This window comes from Parasteatoda tepidariorum, chromosome 6 (assembly GCF_043381705.1).
Source record: "Parasteatoda tepidariorum isolate YZ-2023 chromosome 6, CAS_Ptep_4.0, whole genome shotgun sequence".
NCBI lineage: Eukaryota > Metazoa > Arthropoda > Arachnida > Araneae > Theridiidae > Parasteatoda > Parasteatoda tepidariorum.
In genome coordinates, this window is record NC_092209.1 from 44,932,914 (window position 1) to 44,950,804 (window position 17,891).

A 17,891-nucleotide genomic window follows, 5' to 3' on the forward strand; every position below is an offset into this window, starting at 1 on the left:
ATACATATTTTTTCATAATGAACATAATTATATGTATATATGTACCCGATAATTGGTATGACAGTTTGCGGCATACATCATACAATCATCTACAGCTAAATCTAATCATCTATCATTTATAAAATAAATCTAAATAATTGCTTTGTATATAAGTTTTATTTTAATAAAAAAAAAATTATTCAAAACAAATACTTAGCGTATAAATAGCTTTTCAGCAATACCTAAACTATCACTTAAGACTTCCTAACAAAAGGAATCTAAATAAATACTTAACGTTTAACTAATTATTTAATACTACTTATATTATTATTGGAGACAACGTAACATAATGAATTATTGTAGATGACTATAGTGTAGTGAATTTAAATAAGGAAATTCTTGCATTTTTGATGCAAAATAAATACAGAAATGTTAAATTAATAAAATACTATTATAACATTTACGGCATATGGTGTATTCAGAACTCAAATACTCAATTGCTAAGTTGTTTGTAGCTAAATCTTAATGATAAAATTGATTAATAAAACCTCATTATTTTTTTAACAAGATAAAAATTAGTAGAAACTTTTGATCCCAGAGGAATTATTAGTTTTGAAACCACTAGCAAAAATTAAATACAAATTTTTAACATCTTAATCACAGGTTACAATCCATGCAGTTATTGACTTCGGATTAATTTGAAATATTTAAGAAGACATGGAAATCAAATAAAAAATTTCTCACATTAAGGATAATTATAGATTTTATACAATTTGCCTGCTTTTTCCGAAGCTCTTACTCCATTAAAATAAATTAAGCCGCAATTTAACGAATAGTCTGGACTTATTATAAGCTATTTAAACAAAACTATCAATTTAAAGAGAATTTTTTATTTTAATGGATGTCATTAAAATCAATGAATAATTTGCAATTTTCTTACATACTTTACTGAGCCCAAGCAATGCTGATTTGGAGTAACTTTTCAAGTCGGAAAAAGAAATCTGATCACAACAAGTGCTTTTTATTTCATAAAATTGGATCTTAATTTGTCATTTTTGGACTCGTTTCCTAATCAGCCTAAAAGTTTGATTAAAGATGAACGAAATCAAGTTAAAAAGTCGTGAAAATATTTTGTGAATTCACAAACGTTACAAAAATAACATATTCATTAGGAAACGTCATAAGATCTGAATCTTGTGATTTTATATCATATCTGAAAAATGATGGCCATATTGATTATGTTTTTGTGTTTCATTAATTTATTTACTATTATTTTACTCTTCTTCATCTTACTTATTGTTAAAAGCGATGAACTAGATCATTTATTTGAAAACGATAATAAGTTAAAAGCGATGAGCTAGATCATTTATTTGAAAACGATAATAAGTTAAAAGCGATGAACTAGATCATTTATTTGAAAATGACCATAAATTAAAAAGCTATGGGTGATCTAGTTACACCACTGATGTTTTTTTTTCTGTTTTGTTCTTCGATATGATATTCTTTTTTGTTAACACTGTTGTGTTTAAAATAATTAAAAGCTGTTAAGTTTTTTAACGTTGGTATTGGCAGTTTTTTTTTAAAATAGAGTTGTGTTTTAATCAGTTCTAGTTCGTGTTTTAACACTTATTGCAAAGTTTATTTTTTGCTTATTCATTCTGAGAAATTTGATCACAAAATGCCTTCTTAATCCTTATTTTTAGACAGTATTTTTTCACTGAAAAAATCCCATGCCCTTAAGAGGCTTTTCAACAATTTGCTATTAGCTGTATGCAACTTTGAAATAGATTTTTAGTTGTGAATTATCTGTGCATTTTAATAATTTCTGTTTTAAAGTGTGATTTTTTTTTACAGATAGGGAAACCCGATCAAAGCCACCCCCTCCACCCAAGCCTAGTTCCCTTTCCGAAAGGCATTCAAGTTCCCCACCTACTAGAGGTAGTACGTATTTACTCTTACGAAATTATTAAAATACATATTTTTTCATAATGAACAATTTTATTATTACTCTGTATGGATCTCTTCATAGTTTCTTTCTTTTAGAACTTCTACTCAATCATGTGATAAAGAATTGGAACTTTATGAACAGCTTTTTTATAACGAATTATACGTAATGATGAAAATTTCATTAGTTGGTTATTAAATAAATTAAACCGTTTACTCACACGATGGAAAAGGAATCTGGTAAAATTACCCTACTGAATGACATTTCTGGTTTTTAAAAAAAACATATTTCCGGTTAATAAAACCAATGCATACTGTATTTAAACCATTGATTTGGTAATTTTCCCGCTCATATGGTAACGGTTTGTCAAAAATTTTAATTTTCAAAATTATAGTTCTTATAATTACCAAACATTTAGTGAAGCATGCAAAACTGAAAAGTAAATTTATCCAAATAAACGGTTTTTATGCCATGCTTTAATGTATCATGATAAAAAAAAATACCAGATTTTACCACATTTTATCACATATAAAACACTATTTTGTTGTTAATTTTGCCAAAATCAATAACAAATCGCTTCGGTAAAAATTACCGATTACAAGGTTTCTGGTAGTTTTTGGCCATTATTTTTCAGCGCATACTTTTTTTTCAGTGTTTTCGCCTAACTTATCATTTCCTATTTTTTAATACTTCTATTAAGACTAAAAACTTCTTAATCAGGGAAATAAAAAGTTTCAAAACAAATGCTTTATACCAATATATTACTTCTTTCTTTTAATTTTTCATATATTGTATACAAAATTTTATAAATTTATAATTGCAAAACAGAACAGAAACAAAATTCTTATTTTAGAAAATTACGTAAATTTGATACAATTTAGAATTTAAAAGTAGTGCCTCAACAGTTACACCAAACATGTATCTAAAATAAAATTAAGAAAAACACCAAACCCGTTCTTCAAAATAAAACAATTAACACGTTCTCAACAGGACACCAAAATTTTCTAATCTTACAAAGATCGCTTTTTTTTTGCAAATTTTTTTTGTTCTATTAAACTAGAGAGAAATATTAAAGAATGTCACCCCTAATTCTAAAGCGCTTGCAAAAAAGGAACAATTTCTTTTTCTTGCCCTATATCACCTCTTTTTGGTAATAAACTAACCACTCATTTGACTTTAGATTGATTTCTTTTTGTGTTCTTTAATTATTTTTATATTTAGTTTATAAAAATTAACTCTAATTGTTTGGCTGTCTCTTTTATTTAAATTCTTTGATCATGTATTATTAATATTATGATTAAAGAAGAATGTCGACTGTTAAAGACGACAAAAGTATATTTTGTTCTTCTTAATTTTCTCATTTTTTCTTAATCTTAAATTTATGTTTATATTTAATATATTGCAAATTGGTATACTTCGTAAATGTATCATTAATCCTTTTACTGTTTTGGAAGTAAAAAAAAAAAGATAATTGTAAGTACCTATAGTTACTGGATTGTGAGACAAAAATAAGCTCAAAAGTTTTTTAAATATAATTAATTAATTTAGTAATAATTGATAATTTAAATAATTGTAATAAGATTAAACCAAGAGATCTGAACAGTTTCTTAAATAAAATATAACTTTGGATCCAACTGATAAAGGGATATTAACTAAAAATTAAATTAAGGATACATTACATTGAGATACATTAAAAAACGAGCCGACCAGGTGGCCGAGTGGTTAGCGTGCCTGACTGCGGAGTCATTGGCCGCGGGTTCGAATCCTGCTCAGAGCATGGATGCTTCTTTCTCTCTTTGTGTGAATGTGACCCGCCCTATAAACGGGCTTGTGGTTGTGTGACGTGGGCGACGCTGCTCCACCACCGTGGCTTCGCCGCAGGTGCGCACTGGGTAACGAGAAGAGAGTAGCAGTTCTGGCATTCCTGTGGCCAATAGGACAAACTCCAAGTATCCGCCAATTAAAAAAAAAGACAAAACTTTTATCAATTAGCTACTTATATAACGTATGTAGTATGTCTAAAATTTATAATTTCAGTAAGATATGATACTCATAAGAATCAGTAAAGGTGTTTTTACGGTGCAATACATAGCATGAATCATTTCTTTTTGCGATGCATACATAAAATATTTCTTAAAATAAAATCTCTTTGTTTATCAAACATGCAGCAGACAGCTTAGAAAGAATGTTAATATAAATTCGATTTAAACCGTAGTGAATGAAACCGAATAAAAGGTCAAATATAATAAAATTATTTCATACAATTAACAGACTTATGTACATAGTATATGACCAAAAATTACAAAAAGCATACATTATATAACTATTTGTATGCGTAGCTTGTCAAATCAATCAAACAAGAAGATTTTATTTTATTTTATAATTGTCGTTGAACAGCCGACCTAATTTTACCACGTTTATATTAACTTGCCTTCGTGTTCGGGTGGAATTTTGCAATCGATTTTAAACTAACTTCCGACTAGCTACAGACTTCAAATTTGGCACATAGTTCAGAAAAGGATGACAATGCATGAAAAAGAAGAGAAAGAGGACATACAAAGTAAAATAAAATTAAAATTAAAGAAAAATTAATATTTTCGCGGTTGTCTTTTGTTGTCGATTCGATTATTTCAAATGAGTGTCACATGTCAGTTGAAAAGTTTTGTGTACAGTGAGTGAAAAAATTGAAATTTTGGAAGTGAGTACAAAAAAAAATTCAAAATAAAAAATAATATTTTTAAAAACCACGTTTTTGTAGTGGAGAATAGTAATTAAAAAAAAAAAATTTAAAAACGAAAAACGTGGGGAGCATGAAATACATAACAGTACATATACACATTTTCTTACTCATACACATGCGCAGCCACATGCACACATAAATTCATATACACATGCATATACACAAACACATTCCACATAGACATCCACATTCAGATACAATTACAATTAGAGATATACATACATATATTCTCATGAGCACACATACACACACTAATAGAACATTACTGTTATGTATTTCATGCTTCCCACGTTTTTCGTTTTTCAAATTTTTATTTTTTATTTATTATTCTCCACTACAAAAACGTGGTTTTTAGAAATATTTCTTTTTATTTTGCTAGATTTACGACTACTAATGTTCAACTCCGTAACCATGTAATTTTGAACCAAATCCCGAAAGCAAGTTAACTCCTGGGTCAAGTACTGGGGGAAATTTGACTTCTTGGAGGACTTTTTGATTGAATTAACCCGCAATTTGAGTTACATCGAGAGCAAAACTACGAAAACCTCCCACGGTTAGACCCGCGTTAAGGGGATACTAATCCCATGATCCGTCTACCTCTGAGGATAGTTTACGTCAGCACCGTGGTCGGTGCGAGCCGAGTACAGAATTCGTATCGACCAGCCATCGCTTGGGTTAGAAGACAGTCCACCTTTTTGAAAGGTGAACGCTTTATCCCCTGAGCCACTGCCCCTTCTACAACAGGATCGCAATTACTTGGCAAATAATTGACAATTCTCAATACTTTTTATCAACCAGGAATGAGTATTGATATTTAATAGGCTATGACGAGTTTGCCAATTAAATCCGACAAGAAATACATTTCATGTAAATAAACCTCCATCTTAGCCGTCATGTTTTCAATGTCTTAAATTTGCATAATTAATCAGCATTTAACTTCTAATAATGGTGCAAAAGTATTTGCTATGCGTTATAAACATCATTTCACGCAAGAATTTATTTAAATAGTTTAAATGTCCCGCAGTGGACTGATCGTTAAGACACGGCTCCCAGCAGATCACCGAAGTCAAGCATCACTGGCTGCGGTCACTGCGCGGGTGGGTGACCACTTGGATCAGTCTGCGTAGGGACCGAGGGTGTACGGTATTGGTCCTCGTTAAACTGTGCTACCGTAAAGTGCTCGACTTCGCATGCAGGTCGTTGGGCTACCGAAGCGGGGGTGCCATCCCCTCTGCAGAGGATCAAAATTGTGATGGCATGTCTTCGGATCATCCTCAGGAATGTTTCCCAGACCGTCGCCAATAGCCCATTGTGCAGCTCTAGTGCGACGTAAATGAACTACAACAACAACATAAATAGTTTAAATGTACACTAAATAATTTCGAATTTATGGAACGCCAAAAAAAAAATCTATTCCCCTTCGCAAACAAGCAGTATATTTATTTAATCTTCATCAATTATTGATGTTAATATTTTTCACAGTGTTTACACGGTGTGAAGTAAATTAATTGCAATTTTTAAAATAATTCTTTACAGAAAAAAAAACATTTTGTTTATATTTGGTATTAATGTGTATCATTATTTGTCCAGAATTTCGGGTAAGCGTGGAAATGTACAGTCAGCTGAGGCATCTGAGGAGACAAACGAAGGACCTGAGGCTGGAAGTGCGGAATTTGAGGAGGATAGCGCAGTCTCAAGCCATCACTGCCAAAGAAACCGTTAGAGAAACCTGCCTTAAAATAAAGGTCATCTGCTTCTTAACTGATTCTCTCAAAACAATTTTTTATCATGATTACCTGTCTCTTTGAATGCTTTTAAAGAAACATCTGACCAAAAATTTTAGTGGACCATCACATTTACACTGAGAGAATATCCAGTACCTGATTTATCATAATGTCTGAAAGTCCCTTACCTAAGACCTCCACATTTCTGAATTTCCCCTTAATAAATATTTCAAATAATATATTTTTGACTTTTTCCTTGAGAATTGTCTAATAAAATTACAAGTTAACAAAAATTGCAATAAATATAAGCTCAAATTTGCTAATATGTCTTTAATTTACTCATATTATAAATAATTTAAAGGCACTTCATAAATGAGCAACGAGTACTTACCAGAACTGACCAGGGGCCCCTGATAGTTCCATGCATGAGAATAACATTTCTATTTGTTCTAGAAAATTAGATAAGATGTAATAACAGTGGAAAGCATTTTCTTTTGTTTATTTCATATTTAGAGATTACGTTAGCTTGAAAAACGATTTCAGAAGAGGATATATCAAAAACCCATCAGAATACGATTACCTTTACTGTAAATATGTACTGCATATATATTCAAATAATTTGTTTCATCATTTTACATAATACTTTTCTTCCAAAATTTCATTGATATTATATCATTAATATGTTTATGTTTATACCACAATATTACCTTATATGAAACATTCATTTATATATATATATATATATATATATATATATTTACATTTTCTTCTATCTGGGAGGACAGAACTCAGAATCTTTGTTTCACCAGGGATATGACTTTTACCCCTCGGATACGCAGATATGCATCAAAATTTATGCTCCAAATATATTATCAAACTGTCAAAGATATTATTTTTTTTTAAATAACCGGAGTGTCACTTTTATGCAATAATCATTTAGTTTTATAAAAAAAATCTATAGATAATTACAAATTTATGGCATACTTCAAGGATTAGTCCACAGACCATATATATTCCTTCGACTAAAAGGCGAGACTACTTTTGTCATACTATTCAAAATTTCATATTATTGGTCGAATTTCGGCATGCATAATTAGTACATTTGTTTAAATTTGAGAAGGTAGTCTAGCAACACCCTTAATCTAGTAATAAATAGATGTCTTTTAAATTTTAATAAGGTGGCCCCATTTTTCAGTAGATGAACATCTTATATACATGCCATATTTTAGAAGACTTTTCTAACTTGTAGATAAAATTTTAAACAAAAAATGCCATACGAATAAGCGCGTTAAATGTAAAGCTTATTTTTAGCATCTATTTTACGCAATGCAGTCCCTGACCAAATTATTCGACGCACTATAAGATTCTATGTAAAATATTAATTCTCAGGTGATACTATACAGCTATATTATTTTTACACGGCTGAAACGGGTTTGCACTTATTTACGTTCGTGTATCAATTGGTTAACATTGTAATGCAATACATTAAAAATAAATACAAATGGGAAGTATGTAAAAAATCTCCTGTATAAAAGCCCATTACACGTATGTTTAAATATAAAATTATTGCATAAAAACTCATGCAAAATATGTAATTATTAAAAAATTATTCTTATTATAATATACTAATATAATACCTGATATCATAAATATTATTTATTTACGTAATATGTAGTCTAATTTATTCAATCGTTGAATTTATATTATATATCGTCCAATTTAACCAATTCATACACGAACGTAAACAAGTGCAAACCGGTTTCAGTCACGTAAAAACAATAAGGCTGTATAGTATCACCTGATAATTCAGATTTTACATAGAATATCTTATAGTGCGTCTAATAATTTTGCCAGAGATTGTATGTAAATGCACTCCATGAGAGCATTCTTAACGCCCGAGGTAAACAGGCTTAATTACATTCGCCCTAGTATTCTTGTGAAAATATTGATTTTATTTAGAATGAAAAAAGGACATTAAAGCAAAACTAATAAATAGGATTCTTCCCTGCAGACGATGCTGGCGGCGGCGCAGATGGGTGAAGAACACGTTTGTGCAGAAAGGCTGAAAGTTTCGAGAGAAGAAGAGCTTTATCGGCAAGACGTCAATCACTTAGAAAGGGATCTGCTGTTAGTATTTTGTATTTATCTTACGCTTCATTAATTACTCTTTCATATGTAACTGATTGGAGAAAAAATAGTTTCTATGACATTGAGTTTCGAAACTTAAAGTAAGCTGAGGAAAATTTATAGAAAATATTACTTGCTTTGTCTTCTATACAATGAATCTTTATTTTGTTGTTGACACTTTTACCGAAATTGTTATTTAAAATCTAGTTTACTACTTCGATGAAAGTCTCCTATTTTTCTCCTATATTTATGATTTTAAAAATATTTTAAAAACTTAATGATATCCAACATATAGCACAATTTTTAAAAAATCGAGCAATATAATGTAAATATTTAATTTTGTATTTAATTTGAACGTAATTAAATTGAATACTGGGACTTATACTTAAAGAAAACACAACACTATTTGGTTTTAAAATATTATTAGCAATCAAAGAATGCGAAATTTTATTTAAACTACATTAAAAATTAAAGCATTAACTGAAACAAATACAGCTTATTTTTATTTTCGGACACTTTTCAAAATTTCTAGATTCTTATAGACTCTTTTTATAGACAGCAGAAAGTGATTTGTTTTCCCATAATTTTTACTGATTTGATATAGTGAAACATATTCAGATTGAAAAATATTCAGATTCAATGATTGTTATTACTCTAAATTTCATATTAAAATTCATTCGAATTGAAATTTAACACCCGATTATCTCTAAAAATAATATCTGAATTCTGTAAAAATTTAATTTGAGTTTATGAGATGGAAATCAAAAAAATACCGATTATTAAACTTCTTCAGCTCTAAACATTTTATTTTATTTCCTACATTTTGTTGCGCATCTGTTATAGAATATCTAATGTGTGTGGAATATAATCCATAACTTTCCCGGTTACCAACGTTTATATATTATAAATAAATTTTGACGCATTCAACTCTCTCATTTTCAATCAAGAGTTTGAAGTGTTTCACATGAAATAATTAATCACAAATTTATTGTAAATCAAATACTCAACGTTCCAAAAATAACCGATGATTAAAAAAATTTATTAAAACTAAATTGAAGAAAATTTGTGGTTTGCCTTGGAAAAAATAAAATTATTCTAATTTTATTAATCACTTGCAAAGTTTGCCAACAACAACTGAGAGCAGTACTGACTAAAAAGTATAAAATAATGTTTTCTATTTCGTGTTACTCAATTATTCTATTTCTTGTTATTCACGCAATTATTCTATGTCTTGTTATTCAATTATTCTATTTTTTGTTATTCTCACAATTATTCTATTTTTTGTTATTCTCACAATTATTCTATTTCTTGTTATTCAATTATTCTATTTTTTTGTTATTCAATTATTTTATTTCCTGCTATTCACACAAATATTTTAGTTCTTGTTATTCAATTATTCTAGTTCTATTATAATTCTAGCCGAAATATTTACACAGTCATCTGTTAGTTTCTTCCTCTACCAGCTCCAGGTTATTTTGAAAACAATATCTTATAATATTCTTCGGTTAATAGCACCATCTGTTGAGGAAATCCATAACTATTTTTTAAGGAAAACGCCGCATTACATTTTTTATTTTTCTCTTTTTATTATCTTTCTTTAATTAATTTCTGAAATCATTGATTTGTTTTGGCAAAAAAGTCTACTGCAAGAGTTGCTGAAGGATATGAGCAATCTTTAATAAGCATACTTCAATTCATAAAAGTATTTTACAGATTAATTGGCACAAAAACTTTCTTATTTCAACGAAGTATCTAGATTTAACTTTTTTATTACAATGAAGTATCTAGATTAAGCCATTTTAAATATATTGTATCCATTCCCCCAGAGAGTTGGAGAGTCAAGTAGAGGAGCTGAGAGGTAGCGTCATCAATCGAAAATGTCGGGTGAACCTCGGTGATGTCGAAGGAATGGCGCTGGTTCTCAGTAGAGCGAGTAAAGCAGTAGCTGAACTCAAAGGTCAGTTCATTGATCTACTTTTTTAGAACCATTTATTAATTGAGTTATTATGACATGGCAGGGTGCTGTGCTAATACATTTATAAAGGTATCTTTACCTAGGTATGAGATTAGGGCCTAAAGGCACTATATTGGGCCCATTAATGTACATACTCTGCACAGTAGACTTACCAACGAACCAATCCCGGCAATATTATTGACCTGAGCCGCGATGACTCAGTGGATAGGGCGTTCACCTTCCAATAAGGCGAACAGGGTTCAAATCCCAATCGATACGAATTCCGCATCCGGCTTGCACTGACCACAGTGCTGACGTGAAATATCCTCGTGGTAGAAGGATTATGGGTTAGAGTCCCCTTGCCATCAGGCTAACCGTTGGAGGTTCTCGTGGTCTTCGTCTCTATATAACGCAAAGGCGGGTTAGCTCCACCAAAAAAGTCCTACCTGAAAGCAATTTCTCCCAATACTCGATCCAGAAGCTTCCTTGCCTTCTAGATTGGGTTTAAGATTACAAGGCTACGGAGTTAAACATTATTGGTCGTAAATCCATAAAATTGGATCGGCTGTTCAACGACGGTTGTAAAAAAAATATATTATTGACTTAGCAGCTCTCTACATGGATGATAGCGCTATACGAACTAAGTCTGTTGATCATGGAAAAACTAACAAGAACCAAGAGGCCAATATCAGCAAGATTAAAAACTGGTACGCTATTGGAAAAATCAAAGAAGAGCCAACTCTTTGTTTTTAAACCCATGGCAAAGTGATGAACATTCTCAACATTAATCTTGTTGGCAAGCTAATCTTGTTGGCGGTATAAACACCCATTAACGACTTGCTCTTGTGTGCCTACTTTACTTCATGTTAATCATTAATCGTCTCTTATACAACCAACTTCGACCAATTTTTATTAGTCAATTTGTCAAAATCGATCCAAAATCTGAATGATATAAAGTCTTAACCCAAGAGTTTCAAATATCATGGCTTATAACATGGAACTAGTTTGACATTCGTTCATTTCCGAAGTGTTGACGGGAAGTGCAAAAACGTTATCAATGGCAACGTTATTTTCAAATGGAACCAGTCATTTCTGAAAAAGTGATCATTACTATGTTCTCTAATTACCAGTGCCCGTTGCTAATTGATTTTAATAAATTGTTATTTGAAATGTCTCAATCATTGGAGCAGAATGCAATTCAAGACGAACGTCCTGGAAACTAAGGAATGGGAGATTCCTTCTTCTGTATAACGAATGCCTAAACGCAGAAATTGGACATTCTTGAGAGGGATATACTTGAGCATTACCTTACAGTTTTTATCTCTTCGCCGTGCAATTCAAACATCTGCAGTCCCTTTAAAAAGTCATTAAAAGGTCGAGGGTTTCTGTCAAATGAAAAAATGCAGCAGCCACTTCTAGTATTTTTCATCACAGCACCAAAAAAAAGAAGTATTTTCAATATTTAAAATAGTGAAGCAGTGAAATGATTTTTAAAGGCCGTTAGCATAACTAACACGCTAAATCTAAGATCTATAATTTTCAAACTGAAGCTTTTTGATAGCTCTTTATAAAGTCAAGTCTCCACTAATTACGAAAATTAATTTTAAAAAAAAGGTAAAATGCAATATACCGAAATTTTGTAAGGTCATTAGTTTCGCGGAATATTTAAATCCAAAATCAGCGTTCAGTCTCTCAACATCATTGCCTTTTTACGAAAACAAATAAGCACCTTATACCAGCGTAAAAAAAGTACTCAAACTATAGTTTGTCAAGTTTATGGTGAAGCAAATAATTCCAAAGACCTTCTGATGCATTTGTACAACCAACGCATTTGCTTTGATAGGTTCATCTTAAAAAACAGTCGATAGGCTTCCAACACAAGAACGTACATTTAAGAATATTTAAAAAAAATTTCATTTGATTTTGAATTTTTTGTTATAGCTCGGTTCCCTGCTTTACAAGAAAGCTTAAAAACTATAATGGCCGTCGAAATGGAAGTTGTGGTTCGTGAAGAAAAGTAAGATCAAATTTTCAGAAATTTATATCATATTAATCATATTAAATATTAGTCATATGAAATATAATTAAATATTAGTCATATTAAATATATTTAAATATAATCATATTAAATATTATTACCCCTTATTAGTGCATAATTGCGATCAGAATTTCGTTAATTTCACGACACACCTGAATAGATTTCAGCTTTACAAAAAATTCATTTATGAATTCTTGGAATCCATGAATTAATTTTTCCATGATTCCGAAAATTCATTTTTAAATTTCTTAGTCCAGCAATCTGATCTTGGGCAAGTACCTGTTTTAAAAATCATTTGGTTTGACTTTTTAAAATTGTTATTTTTTATTAAAATTTTCAATTTTCACTTTTTTTAAAATTTTTTTAGCTTTTAAATGTTTATGCTTAGGTCAAGGCTTTTCCAAGAGTTCATTTCTAAGCTAATTCTTATTGAGCTTATATTTTCCCAGAATTCATTTATAAGCTCAGTTTGTCATATGTCAAGTTCATTTTTAAATTTCTTAGTCCAGCTATCTGGATTTTAGCTAGTTTTTGTTTTAAAAATCCTTTGGCTTGGCTTTATAAATTTGAGGCTATTAAAGTTCTCGTTTTTTATTAAAACTTTCAATTTTAATTCCTTCAATTTTCTTGGCTTTTTAAATTTTTCATGCTTAGGTCTAAGATTTTCCAGGAATTCATTTATGAGCCATCAACTTTCTGTTTTCAAAATTTTTTAGCTTGAATTTTATAATTTATCAATCTATAGATCAGGATATAATTAGTTTAAACTTAAATTACTCAAATCAAATTTTGACTGATAATGCCAAACATGAATTATTAAAGTGTATTGTCATAATGAAATCAGTGTTTATATTATTTCTGATGAAATCAACATTTTTAGGTTCCTTAAAGATGAACCTGAAAGACTTGAAAATGCCTTAAAACGTTGCAAAAAGTTGACGGGTACGCTAGTCACCTTGAAGCGGTAAGGCTGCTTAAATTTCCAATTATTTTATATATTATCATTAAATATGACATAAAAAACAAATATATCACAAGGGGGAAAATAAATAGAAAAATGTAATATAAGTTCCGATCTATCATTTACTTGATGTTTCTATTATAAAATGATGTTAATTTTTTTAATATTCTAATGATATGATTTTGTATTGATTGCTACTAATTATATTTTAATGTGCTAGTAGCAAAAGGAAATAATTTTTGTTTATAAAATTGAATTTCTTATGCAAATGGCCTTAGTGTTTTATGGCTATAGTTATAATAATAAATTATAACAACTTGGTTTAACGTTTAAGGTTTTAAGTTTTGGTTTGGTTTAAGGTTTTGTTTAAACATATCTCTTAAAATGATAATATTGGAAAAATCCCAAAGAAGGAAAAAAACTATGCATTTAAGGAAACTTTATGTTAATCAAACTTTTTAATTGTTTTTCTTCAAACGTAATTTAGTTATTTTTTAATGAATAGTTGCCAAGTAATGAATAAGCTGCTTGTTAACTCATAATGTAAATTGTAAATTTTTAAACCTATGAAAACTTTAGAAATGGTATGAGAATAAAATTACGAAAAGATGTTTTAAATAGTTTCTCTAGCAACCCGAAATTTTATTGAATAAATTATTTTATTCTTTAAAGCTAAGGTTTTTAAAACTTGCAAGTTATTTACGTTTTGTAACATTTAAAAGTTTACAGAAGAACAGACCAATATTTTTTGGATTTTTTACTTCAAGTTTAACTTATTTAAAATTTCGGAAAACTTGCAACAAATATAAATTTATTATTTCTCAATAGTGTACATAACTTGCCTCATTAATAAGAAACAATTTTTTAACAGATTTCGTAACAGCTTATAAAAAAATCAATGCATATTTTCGCAGTTTTTTTTTCTGCAGCTTAAAATATATTTGTTTGACTGAGCAAATTTTAAAACCTCCTAAATTAAACCATGACATTTGTTGGAAATTCCTATAAATTACATATAGTTAACTATAAAACTTACGTTTATGTTTTTACAATAAATATACATTAAGTATATTTATCATGAAAATTCGTAAACAAATTATTATTGTAATTAAATTATTATTGAAGTATTCGCAAAAAAATTATCCGAAATAAAGGAAAACTTAATGTAAATAAAACATTGCATCATTTGTATAATTTATTCTATAATTATTAGTCTGAAATTATTTTTTAAAATTTAAACAAAAAATAATAATTTTATTTAACCTATTATGTGACATGCTTTTTAATAAATTTACATCAAGTATAGTTATCATAAAATACAAATATTTGCAAAGAAATTATCCTAAATAAATGAAAAGCTAATATAAATAAAACATTGCATAATTTGTTCTACAATTATTTATCTAAAATTATTTTAAATTTAAACAAAAAAATAATAATTTTATTTAACATATTATGTGATGCATCTTTTTTTTTTAAAAAAAAAAGTTAATTTAGAAATGAATTTATACAATAATTAGATTATATAACATTAACAATAATTTAAATAAGATTATTTCTTTTATATTTTACATAAAAAACATAATTATCTGAATATTGGTAATAATTAACTTTATAAAATGTCGGTATTATTAATAACCTTTTTATTAATAAAATATCGCAGTGAATAAACAAAACCCCAATATAAAAGAAACGTAACATAATTTTTGTTGTATAATTATTATTTTAAAAATGAAACAAAAACAATAATTTTTTTTGAAATATTATTTTAATAATTTTTTTAAAGAAGTAAATTTAATTATGCATTTATACAACTATCACATTATATAAAACTTTTAAAAGTTCCTACTTACATAATAATTTAAAAAAACAGCTTTTTTCTTCAATATTTTTCCTAAAAAAACAAAGTTATCTGCATATTAGTAATAATAAACGTTATAAAAAATATGCATTATAAATATCTGTTTTTTATTACTAGAAATAATATGCTTACAATTGATATTATAATTTTTTTATCCTGCCATTTACACTTATCAAAATCATGTTATAATGTATTGTTATCTTTTCACATTCCCTATTTTGTAGTTTTAAATGTGTAAATTAGTTTTCTTTCTTATATTTACACACTTCTCTGGTTATTGCATGGGTGTTATTATCTCTCTCTGCTGCTTCGGACTTTTCTACATGCTTTTCTGTTTTTCTTTTTAATTCGTAAAATATTACATATTTTAAACTTTTTTCATTTATTTAGTTATTTAAGATTGAGTTTTTTGTGAAATCTAGGTCACAGAAATTTGAAAAGAGTATATACTGAAATTACTTTTTGCTCACATGACTTTTTTTGCTCTTTTTGTGACATTTTTGTATTATTCGTTGTGAATTAAAAAATATCCTGATGTCCCCCCTCTCTAAGTAATGTAATATATTTATAATATTTACAATTTATACGTATTAGTAGATTAGAAAATAAAGCAAAATTTGCCTTGTTGCGAGTGAATTGAACTATTAAATAACAAAAATTTTAATGTGTAAAATAATTTGAGCAACTTTTTAAACTGTTTTTAAAAAAAATCAACAAGCTTGATGATTTTTCAAAATGGTAAATTAAGTGAAAACATTTGCTTTAAGAACTATGAAGGTCTATCTTAGAACTATTTTGCGATAAAAAACAATGGCTAAAATATAATTAAATATAGATTTTTTTCCTGAAAATAGCTGTATACATCTTAATATTTATTTCTATTGGAAAGCCAACAATTCTTTTAGAATCTTTAAAATTTTAAAACCATCATTAGTTCTATTTTCATCGATTGAAGTCCAGTTATAGAGAGAGTTTCTTAAAGTAAATCCCAAATATGTTTTTTTCATTTAATCAAAATATATTTTCTTTTACAGTTATCTTGGCCATTGTTCTATAAACATTTTAAATTTTTTAAGTCCCCTTTTTTCTTGTTAATTAAATAGTGATACAGTGGCGTAACTACTTACAATTTCACACATAATAAAATCTATGTATTGTAACCAAAAATAATTATCTCAACTGAATTTTTTATAATGGTAGTTAATTATATATTTAAGTAAACTTAAGTAAAATTTGAAATACTTGAAATTATCTCCAGTGAAACAAAATTGTTAAAAAATACATAATGCCTTATATTTATTTAATTAATTGTAGTTCAGAAAATATTTTTAACCTATGAAATTTTTGAAAGTTTCATTGTGTGTGCCAACTGCATTATCTACGTCAAAAGAACATCATAATTTAATATTGATTTTTTATAAAACATATGATAGAATGATTTTTATAAAACATTATAATTATATATACCGGATGTAAAAACAATTCTTAGAAAAATTTAAAAATGACTAAATATTATCTAAGCATAGCTGAAAAAAGTTAAAAGCACCTAATTATTATACTTCTTTGTTTTTAATGAAAATTTGAAAAATGCAATTCTTTCTAATGCGTCTACTTTTTGTGAATATTTTAGTAATATATTTACATAGCTATACAAATTCAAGGATTATGAACGTTATAATATAAAATATTTGATTGAAATCTCATCTATTTTTATTCCTGAACTATGCGGTTAACAAAGGGCAGCCGTCACGTGGTAACCGTGACGTAATAGATTTTACACATCTCAATTTAGAAAAATAAAGAAATAAAAATATTTGTACTGTTTAATGAATTAAAATCCCAGACCCCATGATTTTATATATCTTTAGAAGTTGACCTATTCATGCACTGCACAATATGGCCATCAAATATTTTAGCAGATTCTATTGCACATCTATACTAAGAAATTTTTGTGGTGATTAACTTTCGAAAAATAAGCATTGCTGTACCCCTATTATCTCTCTCTATTTTCAAACAGCTTAAAAATTCTTTAGAACTTTCTGACAAATAAAACTTTCCGCCACCTCTGAGTTAAATAATTATAGAGCATTCAAATTAGCAGAAAATGTACATATATTTAAAATATTTATTAAACGGTTAGAAATTAAAACAATTATGCTGGCTTCAATTATTCGTTATATTACTTGCCCATAAATAAAATTCTGGTTTAATTAATTTGCGATTAAAAAGAGAAAATACATAGTGGATACAATTATATTTTCCTTGTTTTGATTAGCATAGAATCTGTCCTGCTGAACGAGTTTGAGGAAACATAGTATACACTTTATATGGACCAAGAAGAAAAATTCTGCTATAAAAATAGTTCTACCTGCGCATGCTATTTCCGAAAAAAGTTATTATTAATGCAGAATATACAGGAGAGATGAAGAGTTAAGGAGAAAAGTGCAGCAGGGAAGAGCAACGAAGTGGCTTTTAAGTATGAAATATCATGCAAAAAGTACAAAGGTTCCAAGTATGAATGCTTCAAATATCAATCTTGTTCATGATCTAGTTCAGCAACAT

At 28.4% G+C, this 17,891-nt stretch overlaps 1 protein-coding gene across 15 annotated transcripts in view; it reads left to right on the forward strand.

Moving 5' to 3' along the window:
- The window catches only part of LOC107442885 (coiled-coil domain-containing protein AGAP005037), a 301,042-nt gene that overhangs the window by 264,880 nt on the left and 18,271 nt on the right, over window positions 1-17,891 (forward strand). For 11 of the 15 annotated variants that reach the window (XM_071182301.1, XM_071182305.1, XM_071182308.1 and 8 more), the window contains 6 exons: window positions 1,834-1,920; window positions 6,255-6,409; window positions 8,400-8,515; window positions 10,342-10,472; window positions 12,411-12,486; window positions 13,388-13,471. In XM_071182301.1, the coding sequence (XP_071038402.1) occupies window positions 1,834-1,920; window positions 6,255-6,409; window positions 8,400-8,515; window positions 10,342-10,472; window positions 12,411-12,486; window positions 13,388-13,471 (649 nt within the window). The remainder of the gene's footprint in view (window positions 1-1,833; window positions 1,921-6,254; window positions 6,410-8,399; window positions 8,516-10,341; window positions 10,473-12,410; window positions 12,487-13,387; window positions 13,472-17,891) is intronic. The other 4 variants (XM_071182302.1, XM_071182307.1, XM_071182310.1 and 1 more) reach the window with 1 other exon arrangement.